The 17710-nt window shown below is 55.5% G+C and overlaps 1 protein-coding gene across 4 annotated transcripts in view; it reads right to left on the reverse strand.

The window, feature by feature from the left end:
- Nucleotides 1-16862, reverse strand: part of PAX2 (paired box 2) — a 79239-nt gene extending 62377 nt beyond the window's left edge. For all 4 annotated transcript variants that reach the window (XM_060286053.1, XM_060286054.1, XM_030865575.2 and 1 more), the window contains exons 1-3: nt 15939-16862; nt 12247-12415; nt 11234-11431 (exon numbers count right to left, since the gene is read on the reverse strand). In XM_060286053.1, coding sequence (XP_060142036.1) covers nt 11234-11431; nt 12247-12415; nt 15939-15981 — 410 coding nt within the window. In that variant the 5' untranslated portion in view covers nt 15982-16862. The remainder of the gene's footprint in view (nt 1-11233; nt 11432-12246; nt 12416-15938) is intronic.
- Between the last annotated feature and the right edge of the window lie 848 nt (nt 16863-17710).

Below are 17710 nucleotides of genomic sequence, written 5' to 3' on the forward strand. Positions count from 1 at the left end.
GCCTGTGTGCGTAGTATGTCTACGCACTGTCAGTCCAAGCCGTAGATTTTGCAAGGCTTGGCATAAGTCTGGTTTGCGCCTTTGTCCATGTACCCCTGTTTGTGATTTAGTGCTCTGCCTTTTATCATCTCTCCTACCTCCATTTTCTTTCCCTCTCTACTTTTTAATGCTATTTACAACTTCCCTAGCCATAGTGCAGCACAGCGATCTTTCAGTTCCTCTACTGATAAACCCAAATGATTTTTCTTGCCCAGGTTTTCTCTCCACTCAGCTTAATTTACATTTTGGTAAATAGGAACTTTAGATCGTTCCATTCAATAGCATTTAGAGTTACCGCTTTTATCAGAGGGATCACGGCACTAAAGGACTCCCTGCAAGGGACATTTGTTTATTCTCACGAGCGATCGGCTCTCTCTACGTTCGAGAAGGCTGCGTGCGTGCGGGCGTGCATGCACAGCGTCCTCAGTTTGAGCATCTATGCTCCACTGCCCTGTGTCAATGCTGCTTGGCACTGGCAGGAAAAGCCCAGTGAAGCCATTATGTGGACAGCAGCCGACCCTCAAACTGCTGGAGATAAATCCAGGCCCTGGGTCCTCTGTGCTGATGACCACTCGGTTCTTTGAGGAGCAAGCCCACATATGCCTGGCAGGGCTGCTTCTCCAAACTCTCCCTCCCACATCCACCCTTCTTCCCTGAACTTCAGGGGAGGCTTGTGGTGGCATTACTCACAAGCAAGGTCTGGGGTCCCTTCTCCTAGAGGTGGGAGTTGGAGGAGGAGGGTAGGAAGCCAGGACAATGCCTCTCTCTCTATTTCTGGGCCATCTGTTGTCTTTTTCTACTTTTTTTCAATTCTTTCCACACCTTCTCCTCTATTTCTAACTCTGTTTGACCTTGAACTCTGGCCTCTCCTTTCACACCAGAATGTGTCCCAAGGGGGACAGAACCTCCAAAGAAGCAGTTACCTGGCCTGACAGGCCTGGAGACCAGTAGCCAGGGGGCCAGCCCATCACTCCACTCCAGGAAATAAATCCCATTGTATTTGCATTTTAATTTTCCACATAAACAAAGGCCCAGAGTACTCGCTTGGGCAGCATCACTGGACGAATTTAATTAGAAATGAAAAGTTTATAGGGCCCTCTTTAATGCGATTAATGCTCAGTTAACATTTATCACATTCGTATGCTGGAATCGCCTTTTTAAAGTAGCCACTGGCCATGAAATGAATTTCTCTCAACTTTTTTTGTACCTAACCTGGGAGGTCATCTCCTGAGGAGTCTGCACTGCCCTCCAAGCTGTCTTCCTGGGGCCTCTTCCCCCACCCTCACTTCCCTTTAACTTGGCTTTGAAGAGACAAATGTGTGCTGGGATGGGAGGTCAGAGGGTGTGAGAGTGAGGGCGAACACGATTTCTAGGAGGGCTGTACCCTCTGCAAAGAGCTGAGTGGTCAGCCCAGCAGACTGGCTAAAAGACTTCAGAGCCTCTTCCCTAAAGAAAAAAAAAAAAAGACACCCCTCCCCCCACCTTCCCAACACACACAGCCGATCCATTTCTGTGGCCGAAACCAGGCTTTATCTGGGGCTGGTTGGTGTCAACCACAGCTGGCTCTTGCTTCTCACCTTCTGTCTTTGGCCATCTCTTTTCTACCCTTTTTTTCTCCCTCATCCTGGGCTCTCTTAGACTTTCCTTCCCAGGCCCGTGGCGACCAGCGAAAGAAGCCCAAGCCTCAAGCCTGGAGGCACCTCCGTTTCTCTGGCTCTCCCAGTCCCAGCCCGTGGGAAGGCCGCCTGTCCTGGTGTCAGCTCCTCAGGGAAGCAGAGCGGAGTGGGGGGGAACACAATACCTCTTTTGGTCCCTAGAGGAAGGATGGCCTTCCTTATCTTAAATTCTCTTCACTCTTCCTTAATTGGCCTCCTAACCCAAACCAGCTAACCTGGGTAATGATGAGGAGGAGAGAGAGAAAAGAAAGGATAAGGGATGTGGAGAGGGAGGGGAGGTATGCACTCTGCAGATGATAAGAGGAGAAAATAGCTTGACATTTGTCCCTACCTAAGTGCACACTCCCTATGAGGACCTCAGCAGACACAAGCCAAACAGCTGCTGCCAGTTTTCCTAGCAGCATGTCACACACATGCACCACCCCGGCATTGCACACAGCTCTACACCCTCGCCTCTAGCAGAGCAAGTGCACATGTGCCTGCACCAGACTAAACGAGTTGGGACCCTCTGTGCACCTGACAGGACCCCCACTCATCCACCCACTGGGACGCTGACCATCCATTCAACCCCAGGCTTTCCAGATAACATGTGCCAGCACCTCGAACAGGCGGGCCATCCCAGTGACGGCAGATGCTTTCATCCTGGGACCAAAAGATGCCTTCAGCCCTCTGAATGGCCAGCTACCAGTTTGCCGTTGTTCGCTGGACAAGACGGACGACTTTTAAGAGCTCTCTGTAATGCCAGGGCCATTTAGACAGCTTCCTAGGGCCTGAATGCCAGGCTCACCCAGATACCATGAACCCACACACTCTTCCCCAAACACAGCCACACGGAGGCTCCCAACACAGAGGCACCAACCCCTCTCGGTACCACACATAAGGGGCGGGCACCATCTTGTCCTCTAGAATTAGAACCAAAGGTCACAGGATAAAGGGCAGAATGAGGGCCTCCTCCCTGACCATCTCTGTGGCCTGTCAGGCCAGATGCTGTCCACGAGGCTCCTGGTTGCCTTTGGCTTCCTTCACCAGCCCAGCAAATACCCTGGAGCCACAAGGGAGCATGTGGACCAGGGGCAGCCGCCCCAGTGCTCACGCCCATTTGTTCAAGCTCCAGGGCCCCTGCTGCTCTCCCTTCTCGCCCTCCTGCCCTCTCCAAGTCCTCTGAGTCCTTCTATTTCCTGACCCGACTGTGCCTACAACGTGGGTACAATTCCTCTTGCAGCCTGCTGCCCTGTCTCACAGCCCTTTCTCCTCCTCCTGCCAGGAGCTGCCAGGAGCCACCCGGCACGTCCTCTGGCTTCCTCTGTTTCTGGATGGCTGCAGAGGGAGCTCACTGCAGAGGAGTGCATGGCAGGCTGAAGGCAGGCAGAGGAGGGAGTCCGGAGCAAAGTGGCCAGAGGCTCCTGGGTGGAGGGGGCTCTAACCTGGAACACCCAGGAAGCGGGGCCCTCCCTCCCTTCCTCTTGGCCTCTCTCCCACTCTCCCTTCTGCCAGGCACCAGGCTTGAGCGACTGCACTGCAGCAGCGCCACATCCACTGCCGGCCTGCTTTGCGGTGCTCTGCGTGGTACGGGTGACCGTGGGCTCCAGGTCTTGCGACTTGACCTCCCGTGCCACTTCCTTTGCTCTGCCACCTTTCTCCTCCCTGGCTGGCCTCCCCTTTTCTCCTTAATAACCTTCTGAGAGGCAGCCCCACCAGCCTGCTGTACCAGCCGCCCAGAGCTCTGGTTCCCTGCAAACTTTTCACATGCTCCGTTCCCAGGCAAGCCCGTCCCAGCTCCCAGGACTCTGCTTTTCACCTCTCCCCCTCATCACCTCCTTCCTCACGCTTCCTCCTCATCCTTACTTTTGTCCTTCCCTTTCCATGTGCATCTCCCCCTCCCCTCCCCTAGCTGTGGGGAGTTACACCTCACCCCCACTTCCCTTCCTCGGGGGCTTCGGAAATGTCACATTCCCCTGTACCTGCACTGAGATTACTGCTCTGGTCTGAAGCAGAGAGATAAGTTATGGGCAGTTACACAGACCAGGGGCTGCAGACCGCTGGCCCATGAACTGAATCAGGCCTGGAGATGTGTTTTATTTAACCAGCACAGAGTTTTTTTGTTTTGTTTTGTTTTGCAGTATGCAGGCCTCTCACTGCTGTGGCCTCTCCCGCCTCGGAGCACAGGCTCCGGACGCGCAGGCTCAGCGGCCATGGCTCACAGGCCCATGTGGGAGCTCACGGGCTCCGCGGCATGTGGGATCTTCCCAGACCGGGGCACGAAACTGTGTCCCCTGCATCGGCAGGCGGACTCTCAACCACTGAGCCACCAGGGAAGCCCCAGCACAGAGTTTTAAAAAACGAAATCTCAGTGCCTCTAGGCTGGGCCTGTGCACTCCAGCTCCTGTTTGTTCAGTTCTCACCACCTCTGTCTCAGCATCGTAGGTTCTCCTGCTAACCTTCCCCGCCGGGGTCCTGGAGGCCTCTGTGCTCACGACCCCCTGCAGCCACACGGCAGCTCCACTAACACATTCTCACCAGTCTGGACTTTGGGGCACTACTTTCCTCCCCCTACAGCCTACAACAAACCCGAACCTCTCTAGGATGCCAACGACTCTGCCTCTCTCTCTCTCGCATGAAAAACACAAAATATCTTCTTATTATATTATCTCTCAAAAACTGAAAGAAAGAGTCCCGTTATTTTTGTGGTTGGTGAGGATGAACTACAAGACGAGCCTGGCTCCACGGCCTCTCCCGTCTCCCTCCTACATGACTTCCCCTCCTACCTGAGAGTTCCCAGGTCTACACAGGGCCTTGCTTCTTCTTTTCCAGTCCCAGGTCATCCTCTTCTGGTTTCCTACACCCTCAACAGCTCCCCTATGCCCAGCCCTCCCCAGGAGACCGCAGGCCTCTGCCTCTGCCATCATGCTCTACTTGGTCTGGTGTCCAAGCCTTCTCTAGTTCCCAGTTACGTGTTCCTTGCACCCAGCTTCTTCCTTATTTCCCTGGCACCTGGATTACTGGGGAAGGATTTGGAGGCTGAGCCTGGGGCCTGGCCGTTGGGAGAGCTCTGACAATGACCGTGTCCCAGTGCTGCTGACATGCCTCCTGCTGGGGGACCCGCAGGTCCCTTGGTGGGCCACTGCACCGGAACTCTGCAGGAAGGGGGTACACCAGGAAGGCCATCTTCTTGGCTGCTTATGCAGTTGGTCTCTAACTAGTTCTGCCAACGGGGCTGGGACTCAAGTGTTGAACTGAAGATGGACAGTGGATCACACAGCTCTCTATCACAAAGGCAGCATCGCTGCAGCAAAGCCCCTCTAACTGGGGCCTAACTAGACTATGGAGTGTTACAGTGCAAATAAAAATTGAAGAAAAATTTGGCCCCAATTTTCCCAAATTATGAAATGAGAATCCTCCAACCCAGCCCTATTATTGCTGCCCAAGGGCCCAATGACTGCCTCACTGATTGACCTGATGGTCCCAAGGACAAGGTGTCCAGCCTTTGTCTGTGACTGCAGGTCTTCCTCTTTTTCCTCCTCTTGGCCTCAGAGCCCATTTACCTAAGAGCAGACGCAGGTAGGCACAAACACACACAAATCCACACGCCCTGAAGACATCAATCTCTGTGCCCACAAACCATCATGAATCGAGTCAAGCTGCGCCTTTACAGGACCAAAACAAACAACTTGCTCAACAGGAGAAAAACATTTCAACCCAGTAGTTTAGTGGTAGACAGATAAACCCGCAGCGATTTAATTCTCCACCCGTTTAATATTTCACTTGTTATTAGGGCACTGGTTGTGAGACCACAACCAATGGTTGTTACTAGGGCATTAGTTGTGAGACCGCTGCCCACTCCTCAGACTTATCAGGGCCCCTTCTCTCTTCTCTAGGCTCACCCACGTGGCTGGGTGAGCAGCACTGGGCATAGCTTCCCCTGCATGAATCTGAACTTGAATGCAAGAAACTTGCCCTCCGAGAATCTGACCTGGGGGTGGGGGTGCTGAGATGAAACAGCAGGGATTCAGAGAAGTGGCAGGCCATGTTCACACCCTTTACTGAATTCTTTTAAAGAACAGGAAGTGAGAAAGGAATTCTTTCCAGCATACAGTTTCCTCTTAATATAAGAATTCCAACTCCAGGCAGCAACGAGGAAGGGCCAAGGATGGACCTGAACTTTAAGAGGCAAAGTTGCAGAGTAGCTGGAGCTGAAGGTCTAGGGAGCTGGGGGCAGACAATGGAGCCCCTGGTTTAAGGCGCTCCTTTGTGGGCTCAGAGGGAGCCCCCTTTTCAGCGTGCAGGCTCTGGTGTAGTGGGGTTTGATTCATCTTCTGCATCAGTTACTACTATCGCGATTCTTTCTATGGAAGCATAATATTCTTGTCCACAACACACACCATCACACATACAACCACACTATCCCATGGGTACTGGAACAAGCCCACTTCCCAACTGCTCCCTACCACCCCAACTTCCAACGGTGCCTCTGGTCCCCCGGATCTACTTTGCACAATAATTCCCACCTTGTGCCAATATGCACACAAAGCCATTGCCCCATCTCCCCCACTCCCCAATATTCTCTTCTCCAGGCACCCCGTTTCCCTTCTCTAGGGGCTGCTCCTGCCTGGCCCCATCTCCACTTGGTTAATTCCCCCCGTGGCCCCTGTATTGAACTGTTGTGTTGTCCATTTCCCTGTGACAAGGGCTCTGGTTACAGAGTTATTGATTGGTTTTCATGCAGACAAATGGGCCCTTCCCGAGCTCCCATCGAAATCCCTGGCTGTATGGGCTGATTGTTGCCTCTCGGGGTGTAGGATTGCACCGGAGACCACCCTCCACGCGACCTCCTTTGCCCAGATTGTGGACGGTAATAAATGGAGGCAGCCTGAGCGATAATAAAAGCAATTGAGTAGGTTACCTGTGCAGATACAAGATTTATGCCTCTTCATATTTGATGTGATTGTTTTATTGAGTTCTCAGAATCGTTGGTCACACTTTATTTATTTATTTAGGGTTTTCCCCTCTTGTTTCCTCTTTGCATCACCCTCCAAAACCCACCTGGAGCTTTCGTTAGGGACAACCCCTCCTGCCTTCCTCTTTCCTAGAGTTGCCAGTGGAGGTAAGAACTCAGGGCAACCAGCCACTGCTCTCACCTGAAAGCCATTTTGTGGCCTGCCCGCCCACTCGGAGCCTGGCCACAGGGAAACAGGCCGATACAATTGCTGGCCAAGAAGTCTAAAATAACTAAGGGAGCAAAAATGGCTTTTCAGGGGGACAACTCCAGCTCATTTTAAGAAATAAGAAGGCCAGCAGTCATGACTATTTCACACATTATTCTAACGACGGGCAGCCTCAGCAGCAGGAGATGCTCTCTGGGGAAGGACAGGTGAGAAAGGCTTTTCAGACAGAAACTGGCATGTCTGTCCACTATAGGCGGCCTGATCCACTAGGCCCAGGGCCACAGAAAGCAAGTTCTCTATCCTTACTTTTCCCTTTCCTCTGTGGGGAGAAGTTGTCTTCTTAACCTACCAACTTGCCTTGGCTCTTTGCCACTAGACCAACAGCCCTGACCACCAAACAACTGCAAGGGTACGGAGATGGGCAGGCAGTGCTGCCTCTCTGGGCCAGCTTTGTGCCAAGCCAGGTCCAAGAGTCAAATGTGCAATGTTCTAGAACCTGTGTCTGAGAAAGGGACACAGACCCCCACCGTGAACATGTCTTCAGCATTCCCTTGGCTGGGATGAGTGGCTCCCAGCTTACTTGGAAAGGCCTTTGAATGAACAGCTAGGCCACTGTCACCCCAGTGCCAGATTTCCAACGAAGACCTGCAGATGACACGAGACGGAGCTGTTCAACAGCCCTGGGGCTGGCGCCTTCTTGAAGCCAGTGCTGCCACTGCTAGGAGAGTAAATATGCTCACTTAGAGCCCAACAGGCTAAGAGAGAGTGTGGGTAGCAGGTGATCGGGGGGAAATTGACTCTGGGAGGGTCCACTCCAAGGATCTAGGAGCTGAGAGTGCCTTGATCCCAAAGAGTATAGGGCAGGCTGAAAAAGTTAAGCGAGCCAGGGCCTCCTTGCCAGCTCAGTCCAAGACAGTGCCCTCAGGGGATCTTCAGTAACCCTAGACTGTATCTGGAGTTTGCTCCTGTGCCTTCAAAGGAGCTATATTCCCTGCCCAGAGCAACAGACAAACCTGAAGACTCTGGCATATAATCAGGAAAATCCTTCCTGCCCAGCCAATTGCTCAGCAACGTAACTAGGTGGCTGTTTCCCTTTCAGCAGCTTGGATCTCCCTCCATCTCCTCCCCCCTCCGGGCCACTTCCCACACCAGGTTTCAATCTCAAGTCACCTGTTTATAAACACCCGCCCTCTACAGCAGTGGTGTACAAGCTGGAGAGCTGGCAACTCCAGGCTCAGCGATCAGTAACCCAATATTGAGAGTCATTCAAATAAATTCCGCACGCTAAGCAATCTAGTCAACCCTCCGGATTTTTGACGGTGGTCTCTGGGGTGAGGGTGAGGTTGGGAGGCTTCTCTGACCTACTCCATTGGCTCAGAGAGGTATTTCTATGAGGATTTGCCAATGGAGAATGCGGGCTGGATGTCCAAGCCTTTATCGCGACAGGATCAGAAAAAGCCCAAACCATTTTTAAAGCATGAAAAGCAATTTAGTTTATAACCATAACAGTATATTTCAAGTGTGGCAACAGCATCTGTTTGGGGAGGAGAAGATGAAAACCCTCATGATTTGGCTCAGGTGGATAAGCATGTGTGGATTTCCTTTCTTGCCAACGGCCGGCACGGGCACATTCTTACCATGAGGGTTATAAAGTACCCAACACAAGTGGGCACCTCACCAACAGTAAAGCGCTAAACTCAAGAACCACCCGGTCCCCAATGCATCACACTTTCTACACAGAGGAAAATCTGTAGGCTCTTCCTTACAGCAAGTGAGATTTCACAAAGTGCCTGGCATCAGCGGCGCCAGCAGAAATCCCGCTTTCAGCAGGTTTTAGGGTTGAAGCAACGCATCTCAGATAAACCCTCCCTTTCAGAGCAAAGCACCTCGAGGGATGACACTAAGGGCACGGGCCCAGATGCATCCCTCCAGTCCTGACTCGGCAGCACACTGGGAAGCCCCCAGAATTCTTTCCAAAGTATGAGTCACGGTAGGATTCTGTCCCAAAGCAAAATCAAGAATACCCTGACCGTGCCTTGTTGACAAAGCAAGCCAGGAAGCCTAGCTGCAGACCCAGGGCTGGCTGCCCATGCTGCCGGTGGCTTCCCCGTTCTCCTCCCACTCCCTTGCCATCTCCAGCAACACCTGTCCACAGATGGCTATTTTCCCACACCCAAAGGTAGCCTCCGTGCCCCTCAGGTGATAGGGATCCGTGCTGAGCAAATTCTGCTGTCAGAGCTGTCAAGCTGAAGCCGTTCTTTCTCCCACTCTCATCCCACTAGCAGCTCACGCTTCTACTTTCTCTCAGCTCTGGTGAGCGCACCTCAAGGCCTCTGGAGCTTGATCCTGGGGTCACACGGCCCCTGCTCTCCGTGGCTTGTCAGGATGAGAGTATTCCCCAACTTTTGTATAAGCCAGCTTCCCAAAACATCTCGGCCAGTGAGGGGTATATGTTGGGGAGAGGGGGGAGAAGGGGTGCTAGACAGAGTGCTAGGCAAGAGGTGCTGCCACCACACCTGCCTTGATTGCTCCAATCCTCCACACATCAAGAGAAGCACATTGCCTTTGACCGAACATATCTTGGGTTCCTCCACCGGCTTGCAAATTCTATCACAACAACAAGATTTCTACCAAATGTTCTCCAGAACACCAGCACCCAGTCCCAGCAACATTGCTCCTCAGCAGGGCTGCTCTCCTCCCAAGACCTCGGCTCCAACTCACTCCCAAGACCAGTAGCCAGCCTAGAGGCTGAGAGGAGACAATGCTTTGGCCCCTTCCCATCCCTCACCGCCACTCCTGCCCCAGCCCCAAAGCTTCCCCAGCTTCCTCCTCTGGCTTTTAAATGCAAAAGACTCATTCCTCTCCCAAACCACCAGGAGAATTTCTCCAGCTCCTTTGGAAGGTATCTGAATGTCAAACCACTATGCTCTCAATACTTAGCTGAGCCAGGCCCAGGGAGCTGGAGAATTTTCGGAGGGTGTATAATTAGCTGATCAGTATTATGGTACCCTGTTCATAACTGAATAACCATTTTATACAGATGGCACACACTGGGATAATTTCTGGGGTCGCCTCGCAGTACGTTACAGCACGAGTGTGGCAGAGGGAATCTTCTTTAGCCAAGGTACATTCTACCAGCTAATTTTACCTGCTGTTTTCAGCATGACTTGGGATAATTCCATTTCATTTGCAAAATATTAAAAAAAAAAAAACCCTTGATACGCGATGCCAGTTTCAGAAAAAGGCACCAGCTGAATTATTACTTGTCCTGATAATGAGCCTATGAAGAGTGTAAAGAAAAACAAGGGTATGAAACCCTCAGCCTTCTTCTCATTTGGGGCGTTGCCCTACAATGCGCGGGGCGGGGGTAGAAAAGCTGGCCAAGGCTGTCTGGAATTTGCACAGGGTCTCTGCTGACATCAGGTTGTACAGTTCTGTGATGGGAAAGCCAGCTTGGGTTCCCATGTCCAAGTGCTCTTGTTATGTGCTGTACCTGCCACATGTGTACACTGGCCGAGGGCGGGGGGTACATACATGGAGTGTGCATGGGTCCCAGAGAGCACACTGGAGTGGCTCAGAGATTGGGAGACTGACTATCTTGTGCTACTATATGTCGAGCTGAATCCAGCCTGAGTTGTCCCCCTGTGCCTGAGCCTGTCATCAGTGCAGACTTAGGTCTGGACGTAGGTACTCTAGGTGGTTGGAGGCATCTCGTAAGGTTCAGTCTCAGGGTCCAGAGCTCTCCCTGCTGACCTGGCATCCCACTCCAGGTCTAGTTCCTCTACTCCCTGCCAATGGCTGACCGGTGGTTGGCGTTTGCTCTGCAGGCCTGGATACTGGTGGTAACAGGCCGGAAATTTGTGAGGAGCTGGCTAGCAAGTCCTGGGCTCCCGGGAGGCCAGCTTTGTGGGAGTCAGCAGGGATGGCGGGGGAGCCAGGACAGGCGGCTGCCCCTGCGGAAGGGAGCATGCCTTTAGAAAGGGAAGTCTGTTTGGAGGCGATGAATAGACACTGGTCATTTTAAAGGCTTCGGCTGTGGGCTGTGATTGTCTCTAGATACCGAGGCGCGTAATCTTGGAGTCTTAATTACCACAAACACTTGGATTCATTTCCAGGACGCCAGCGGGAGAAGCCTGGCAGGGAATACCCAGCCCTGAGCTGGAGACAGCCTTGTCTGTCTGTCTATCTCTCTGCCTCCCAGGTCCCCTCTCCCTGCCCAAAGGACCTGGGAGCTGGGAGCAGGAGCAAGGGCAGGCAGAGGCGGAAGAAAGAACGGAGACCGGTGCTAGGGGAAGCCCTGGTGGGCAGGAGCTAGGAGCTGGAGCCCCACCCTGCAGCCCGGCGTGGCTTGCTCACCTGTTGATGGAAGAGACGCTGGGCACTGTGTCATTGTCACAGATGCCCTCCGCCAGGAGCCGGTCCCGGATCTCCCAGGCGAACATAGTCGGGTTCTGTCGCTTGTATTCAGCAATCTTGTCCACAACTTTGGGTGTTGCCACTTTGGGCTTGGAGCCGCCGATCACTCCGGGCTTGATGCTGCCGGTCTCGTAGTACCTGCGCCGGGAAGACCGGCGGGGTCAGCGAGAAGCGGGTGGTGGCAGGGACAGGGCGCTGCAGGCGCCGGAGCCGCTGAGCCACTCTCCTGCCTGAGGCAGTGGCACGGAGGGAAAAGGCCCAGAGTGTCTGAACCGGCTTCCAGAGTCCACTTGGCTAGGGCAGGGACGCACTGGAGGATGAGGGGAGGGACACCAGGGGCGCTCCCTCCCTGGAGGTGGCCATACCAAAGGCTGCACGCACAGCAGCTGGAATCAATGCCCCTGGGAGTGGAAGCCCGGCCCCTCATTTGGGAAGAGCGGGGTGGGGGGGGGACAGTACTTGGAGGCCTCCAGACCTTTCCCACAGAGCACAGGGACCCTATGGGAACCAGGACCAACCTTCTACCTCCCCAAGCTGATTTTTCTCTTCTCAGGGACCCATTTTTACCTTCCACCCTATTCCTCCAACCCTCCCTTCCAAAGGGAAGAGCTGTCCTTCCGCTTCTGAAGACTGGAATCAGGCTATCCTCCAACCCTCCCTTCCAAAGGGAAGGGCTGTCCTTCCGTTTCTGAAGACTGGAATCAGGCTATCTCCCAGTGAGGACCCTGGAGCGGGGCAGGTGCTGGATGGCCCTGCTCCAACCTCGCTTCTGGGGCCACAGTCACCACCTGAGTGCCCTCTCCAAAAGGAGCAGCTCTCCAGATAGCCCCAGTCAGGAACCTCCCTCTCCCACTGGCGACCTCGACTTAGCCAAGCCCTCAGCTGGAGACCCAGGGCTATCCAAACAGGGAAGGAGACAGGGCAGCTACCAGGGGCAGCTCCGAGGCCCTCACCTGCCCAGGATTTTGCTGACACAGCCGTGGCTGACCCGCAGCTGCCGGGAGATGTCGCAGGGCCGCACACCCTGGTGGGCCAGCTCCACGATGCGCTGCCTCACCACGTCGGGCAGGGGCCTGCCATTCACAAACACCCCCCCAAGCTGGTTCACACCCCCGTGCCCTGCTGGGGAGAGACAAGAAAAAAAAAACAACACCCCACACACAGCAGGGACCGGCCATTAGTCAGGGTCCGCGACCCAGGACGTGCAAAGGGAGCAGGCAGGGTGGAAGGGCACGTTCCCGGACTCGCGGGAGAACGAAGGCCGCCGACCACAATGCAGAGGATTAGGGACTGGAATCTGCGGAGCTGCAGAAACGCGGAAGCGCAGATGCTGGGCGGAGGGCTGGGAAAGAACGGCTCTAAGACCGGTGCTACGCCAGGGAGAAAGTGAGGGAAGGAATGGGGAAGCAGGGAGAGAGGGAAAAAAAGGGAAGAGGGAGAGAAAAACAGCACAGTGGGAATTAATGCCAGCAGGAAAGAATGTAGGGAAGAGAGGACAGGAAGGGCCAGGCGGAGGACGGAACCGGAGCGGTGCGGAATCCCGCCTGAGCCGCAGGCAAGAGGGAGTTGTAGGAGCCTGCTTGGAGGCGGATGATTCTGGGGTGTTTGGGTCCGGTTGACTCTGTACATAAGGACTCCAAGCACAGAGGGGGCCTAAGTCCCTGACATCCCCCCTTTTGCTCCCTACCTCTTTCCTTGTATTTATTTTTAATTGGAGTTAGAGTTTTCCGCCTCTTTCCCTGTGTTTTTGTTTTGTTTTGTTTTCTGATGGGAAGCTTTTCTTTCCTTTATGTTTTCTATCTTTAGATATTTGGGGAGCCATATTTCCCCTTCGCCTCTGTAGTGTTTAAAGTTCAAAGAAAGCCAAGTGGAGGAGGGAAGGCTGAAGAGGCAGGGGCCCAGAATCTGCTGCGCTCGGAGACGGGGAGGCAGTGGAAAGCGGCAAGGTGCGGGGGTAGCAGCCACAGAACACAGACTGCTTGGGTTCGTCCGCCTGCCGCGCTGCGCTAGGCTTGGGGCCCACGGCCTCGCTCAGGACGCACGGTACAGGTAGCCCAGGCGGGCTGAAGGCGCACGGGGCACCCTGTGCAGCCAGCCCGAGCCAGCTCGTGTCCATCTGACCTTTTAGACCTCCGCAGCCACTCGGGAAACCGGGCAGTAACGGCGTTTGCTCTCCTGGGCAAGAGGAGGGTGCTGGGTCTCCAACCAGACTCCAGCGCAGGCTCCCAACCTCGGAGCCGAGGTGGTCGCCGGATGCCAGGCCTGAGGACGCTGCCTGGCGCCCCATTCTCCCTGGCTGACAGGAGTCTAGAAATCCTGCACCCAAAGCCATCAACCTGCAGCCGCAGTTACTGAGCAATCTAACCCCAGAGAGTTCTAGCGGCAGAGTCCGACCCGACCGGGCCAGCAACCTGCAGTCCCTGTCCTGCTAGCCTCAGGCGACTTTCGGAGAAAGCGGGGACATCTGCACCCGACTTGCTTCTCTCCCGTTCCCTTCTGGGGGACCGAGAATAGGGGCCGGCGAAACCCCTGGGGAGAGGCCTCTGATCTAGAGGTTGGGGGAGGCCGGAGCCTCTTATTCTACCCCTCATCCTTGCTAGGCTCCCTACCTCTAGCCCCGCTCCTCACCCCTCCCCTCCCTCCAAACCCGACCATCAATAATTTAGGCCCCGGGAGAACTCGCGTTACCGGTATGAAAAGGCGGCAGCTGCGGGCAGATTAAAGATGAATAATTCAGCCTCCTCGGGCTCCGGGCCCGGCCCCTCGACCCCAATCTAAGGGGTGGGTAAGGGAAGGGGGCACGGCGGGAGTCCAGGGCTGGGGCCGAGAACCTGCGCTGAGTCGGGCCTGGAATGCACCACTGCCGCCGGCGCCGACTCGGGCTGCCGCTGCTGGCCGGCCAGCCCGCCCGCGCCGCGGTCTCTCCCTTCCTCCGACCACCTTCGGCTCGCCTTGCTACCCTTTCGGTTTCAAAGTGGCACCCAGTGGGCGGCCAGGACTCGGCAGATCCCCCGCGGAATCGGCAAGAGAGGAGAGGCAGCGGGGCCAGGAGGCCGGCGGGCTGGGCGAAGACGGCGTGGTACCCCGTTCCACTCCCTCCGAAAAGGAGTCAGGATTTCAGGCTCGGCTCCCAGAAACCCGCGGCAGCCGGAGGCCCCTGGCTCGGATTTCCTGTGCTTGGAAATTATTTAGGGAAATATATTTTGTCACAGGAGTATTTTTTAAAGCACATATATATATATATATATATATATATATATATATGCGCTAAATATATGCTTAGAGAAAAATACAGCTCTCCCTCCTAGGCTCTCTTGTCCGAAGCACAGATCCAAGCCAGGTCTAAAAAGTTTCCCTGTGAAAAGTTATAAATCATCCTTGATTATTAACCTACAGAGGAGGGGACGTTTTCTATTTAGAATCTATTTATCTTAAAAAAAAAGAAGGCGGCAAAACAAAACAAACAAAAAATACCTCTGAATTGTTTTCCAAGCTAAAGACATATGACAAGAATTAGATAAATTCAAATTTCATTAAAATAATTCTCTTTTCCTAGTTTTAAATTTCTTTTCTCCCCTTCTCCTTTTTCCTGTAACATTTTTTTCTGTTTTCTGGCTCTTCTTTCCTCCCCCTTGTTTTGATTTCTCTCTCCTTTCTCCCCAGCTTTGGCATTTGCCTTCCTTTTGTTCTCCCCACTCCTTTTCTCCCTCTTTTCCTATCCCCTGGCCAGGTTACTGGCTGGCCCATCCTTACCAGGGAGTGGGAGCCCAGCAAGGAGCCTCCAGAACTAGAAGCAGAGCTTTGCTCTACCCAGGGATCGCCTGGAAGGCTCTTCTACGTGATCTTTCACAGACTTCGATTTCTTGGAGTCCCTCTTTGTTTTTAGAGCATCTCCCAGGGAGAGGCAGAGAAAGATGACCACCACGTCCTGCTAATCTCCGACTCCCAACTCCAGGACAAGAGGGGAAGGAGTAGGATGGAAGGTAGGGAAAAAAAAGAAGAGGAAGGAAGTATTTCAAACCAGCCCACAAGAAGCCTTGGCTGGGCTGGCAGGGCCAGGAGGTGCTGGGAGCTGAGGGTCAGAAGGGGGCACCCCACCCCCACACTCTTCAGCCTGATTGTCCTGACACTGAGGCTGCCCTTGCTGGGAGTCTCCTCCTGGACCACCACACTCTAAGTTCCAGAAAGGTAGAGATGAGGGGAGGGAGGACGGGGAGACAGAGAGAGAGAAAGAGAGAAGATAAAGAAAACAAAAACACAACACAACACAAAACCCTGAAAACTGCCTGTCCATTAGTCCCCCAGCTCCAGTCAAGAGGGTGGCCAGGGAGTAGAGTGGTTGGAGCCAGGGTCAGGGGCTGTGGATCCACTACCTAAGAAAAAGCAGGTGGAAGGAAGGAGGGTGATGGGCACCAGGGAGGTATGAAGGCAGGTAGAAGAAGTATAAGCGACAAGGCAGAAGGGAGAGAAACTGGGGGCTTTAGAAACACCGGGAAATGAGGAAGAACGAAAGGGGTGACCAGGAGAAGCCAGGGTGGCCTCCAAGATGGGACCTGGAGGCGTGGGGAGCCAGGGCCGCGCCAGGACGGGACAGGGAGGGACGGGGAGCCCCGAGCTGGGGCAGGAGCCGGGCGCCGGTACTCACGGTGCATCGCGGAGAAGGGGTCTGCTTTGCAGTGCATATCCATGGGGAGACAGAGGAGCGGGAGCAGCGCGGCCGCCGCCGCCGTGTCGCCTCTCAAACTCAACTTCAGGACTTGAGGAAAAAAGGGAGGGACGGTGGGGGGGTGAGCGGGCTCCCGGCTGCGGCGGAGCGCTCGGGGGCGGGGGGCGCCGCGCTGCGCTCCCCGCAAGGACTCCTCCCGGGCCTGCCGGAGCTTGCAACCGCAGCGCCCGGAACTTCCCACCGTCGGGGCGCGGGGCTGGGCGGTCAGCAGAACGGCCCCGGGGTGGCAGGCCGGGCCGGGGGGACCTGGGGTCGCATGGCGCGCGCGGCAGCTGCGGCCAGGGCTGAGGCTGGGCGGGGGAGACGGCTCGCTCAGCTCCCCTGGAACCCTTTCATCCAGTGGCGGCAGTCGGAGTAGCCGAGGAGCAGGGCCGGCCCGAGGGCGCCGGGCGGGGAGCCGGGCCGCTCCAAGTGCCGGTGAGTTGGCGAAGTTGGCAAAGAAGTAGCAATCCTCGGGATGTCCGAGCGGGCGCCTTCGGGAGGGGAGAGCTCGAGCCGGGCCCCCGCCCCCGGAAAAGGCTGGCGCGCTCCGCCGCGGCCGAAGGGCCGGGAGGGAGGGAAGAAGGGAGGGAGCCGAGGGACGCCGGCAGCACTGGACTGGCCCCAGGTGGGTTGCGTTTGCGAGAAGACTCGGCCAGAGACTGGAGCCTCGGCTCCCGGTGTGTGTCTCTCTAAAAGCTGCAAAGCCCCCTCCAGACCCCCTCCCTCTCCCCGCGCTGGGAGATGGATGACTTGTCAGACAAAGGCAATAGATTCCACCACTCTGTGATTCGCCAGCGCCGGAGCCCCGAGCTTCGGCGAGGAGGGCCCCGCGCCTGTCACTCCGGTGCCGGCGAGGGGAGGGCAGGGGAGGGGGAAACGGGAGGGAGGGAGGGAGGGAGGGAGAGAGGGAGGGAGGGAGGAACGGGTGAAGGGGAGGGGGAGGGGAAGGGGAGGGAGGGGGAGGGCAGGGGAGGGGAGCGGGCCAGGGGGAGGGGGCAGGGGAGCCTGGGATTAAAACTACATTGAGAAACGAAACTCGCCGATAAGATAAACGTTAGATAAGGATAAAGAGCGGCCAGTCTAATGAATATTCAGGCAACGACAGAGGGTCGCAGAACGCGCCACGCTCGGAAGCCGGCTCGAAGTCCCAACTCACCCAGCCCTGCCATCCACTGGCCAGTGCCCGCATGAGCCACGGGGCCCCGAGCTCGGTCCGCAACCCTACTCCTATCTCCCCTACTCTCAGCTCTCAGTTCCCTTCCGTTCCCCCTGGTTCTTCCTTCCTCTCTCTGGTCCTTCTCTTTCGTCTGTCCCTCCTGAGGTAACTCCCCACCCACATACCCCCAATTCTCATTCCGGGGCAAAGTGTCCGGCGGTTTTTCCTCTCTCGTCCCACGCACGGCTGCGCGCAGGGCTTCCCTCGTCCCCTTGCCTAACGGGGTCTGGACAGCCCAGAACGCTCGGTTTAGAATCGAGACCTCCGGCGGGGACCCACCTGCCTCAGTGGGACCCAACGGACGGTGCGAGAGCCCGGGGACTTGGCTCCTGGACCCTCGGGTGGCCGGGGAGGGGGCTTGGGGAGACAGTGCAGAACGACTGGTCGCTGACGGCTGAGGACGCGGGAGACCGAGGCTCGGCTCGCTCTCCCCGGCTGGGGAGAAGAGGCTGCGAACGAGGCTGAGCGCCGCCCGCTGCCAGCTCGGCGGATC

This window comes from Globicephala melas, chromosome 16 (genome assembly GCF_963455315.2).
Source record: "Globicephala melas chromosome 16, mGloMel1.2, whole genome shotgun sequence".
Lineage (NCBI taxonomy): Eukaryota > Metazoa > Chordata > Mammalia > Artiodactyla > Delphinidae > Globicephala > Globicephala melas.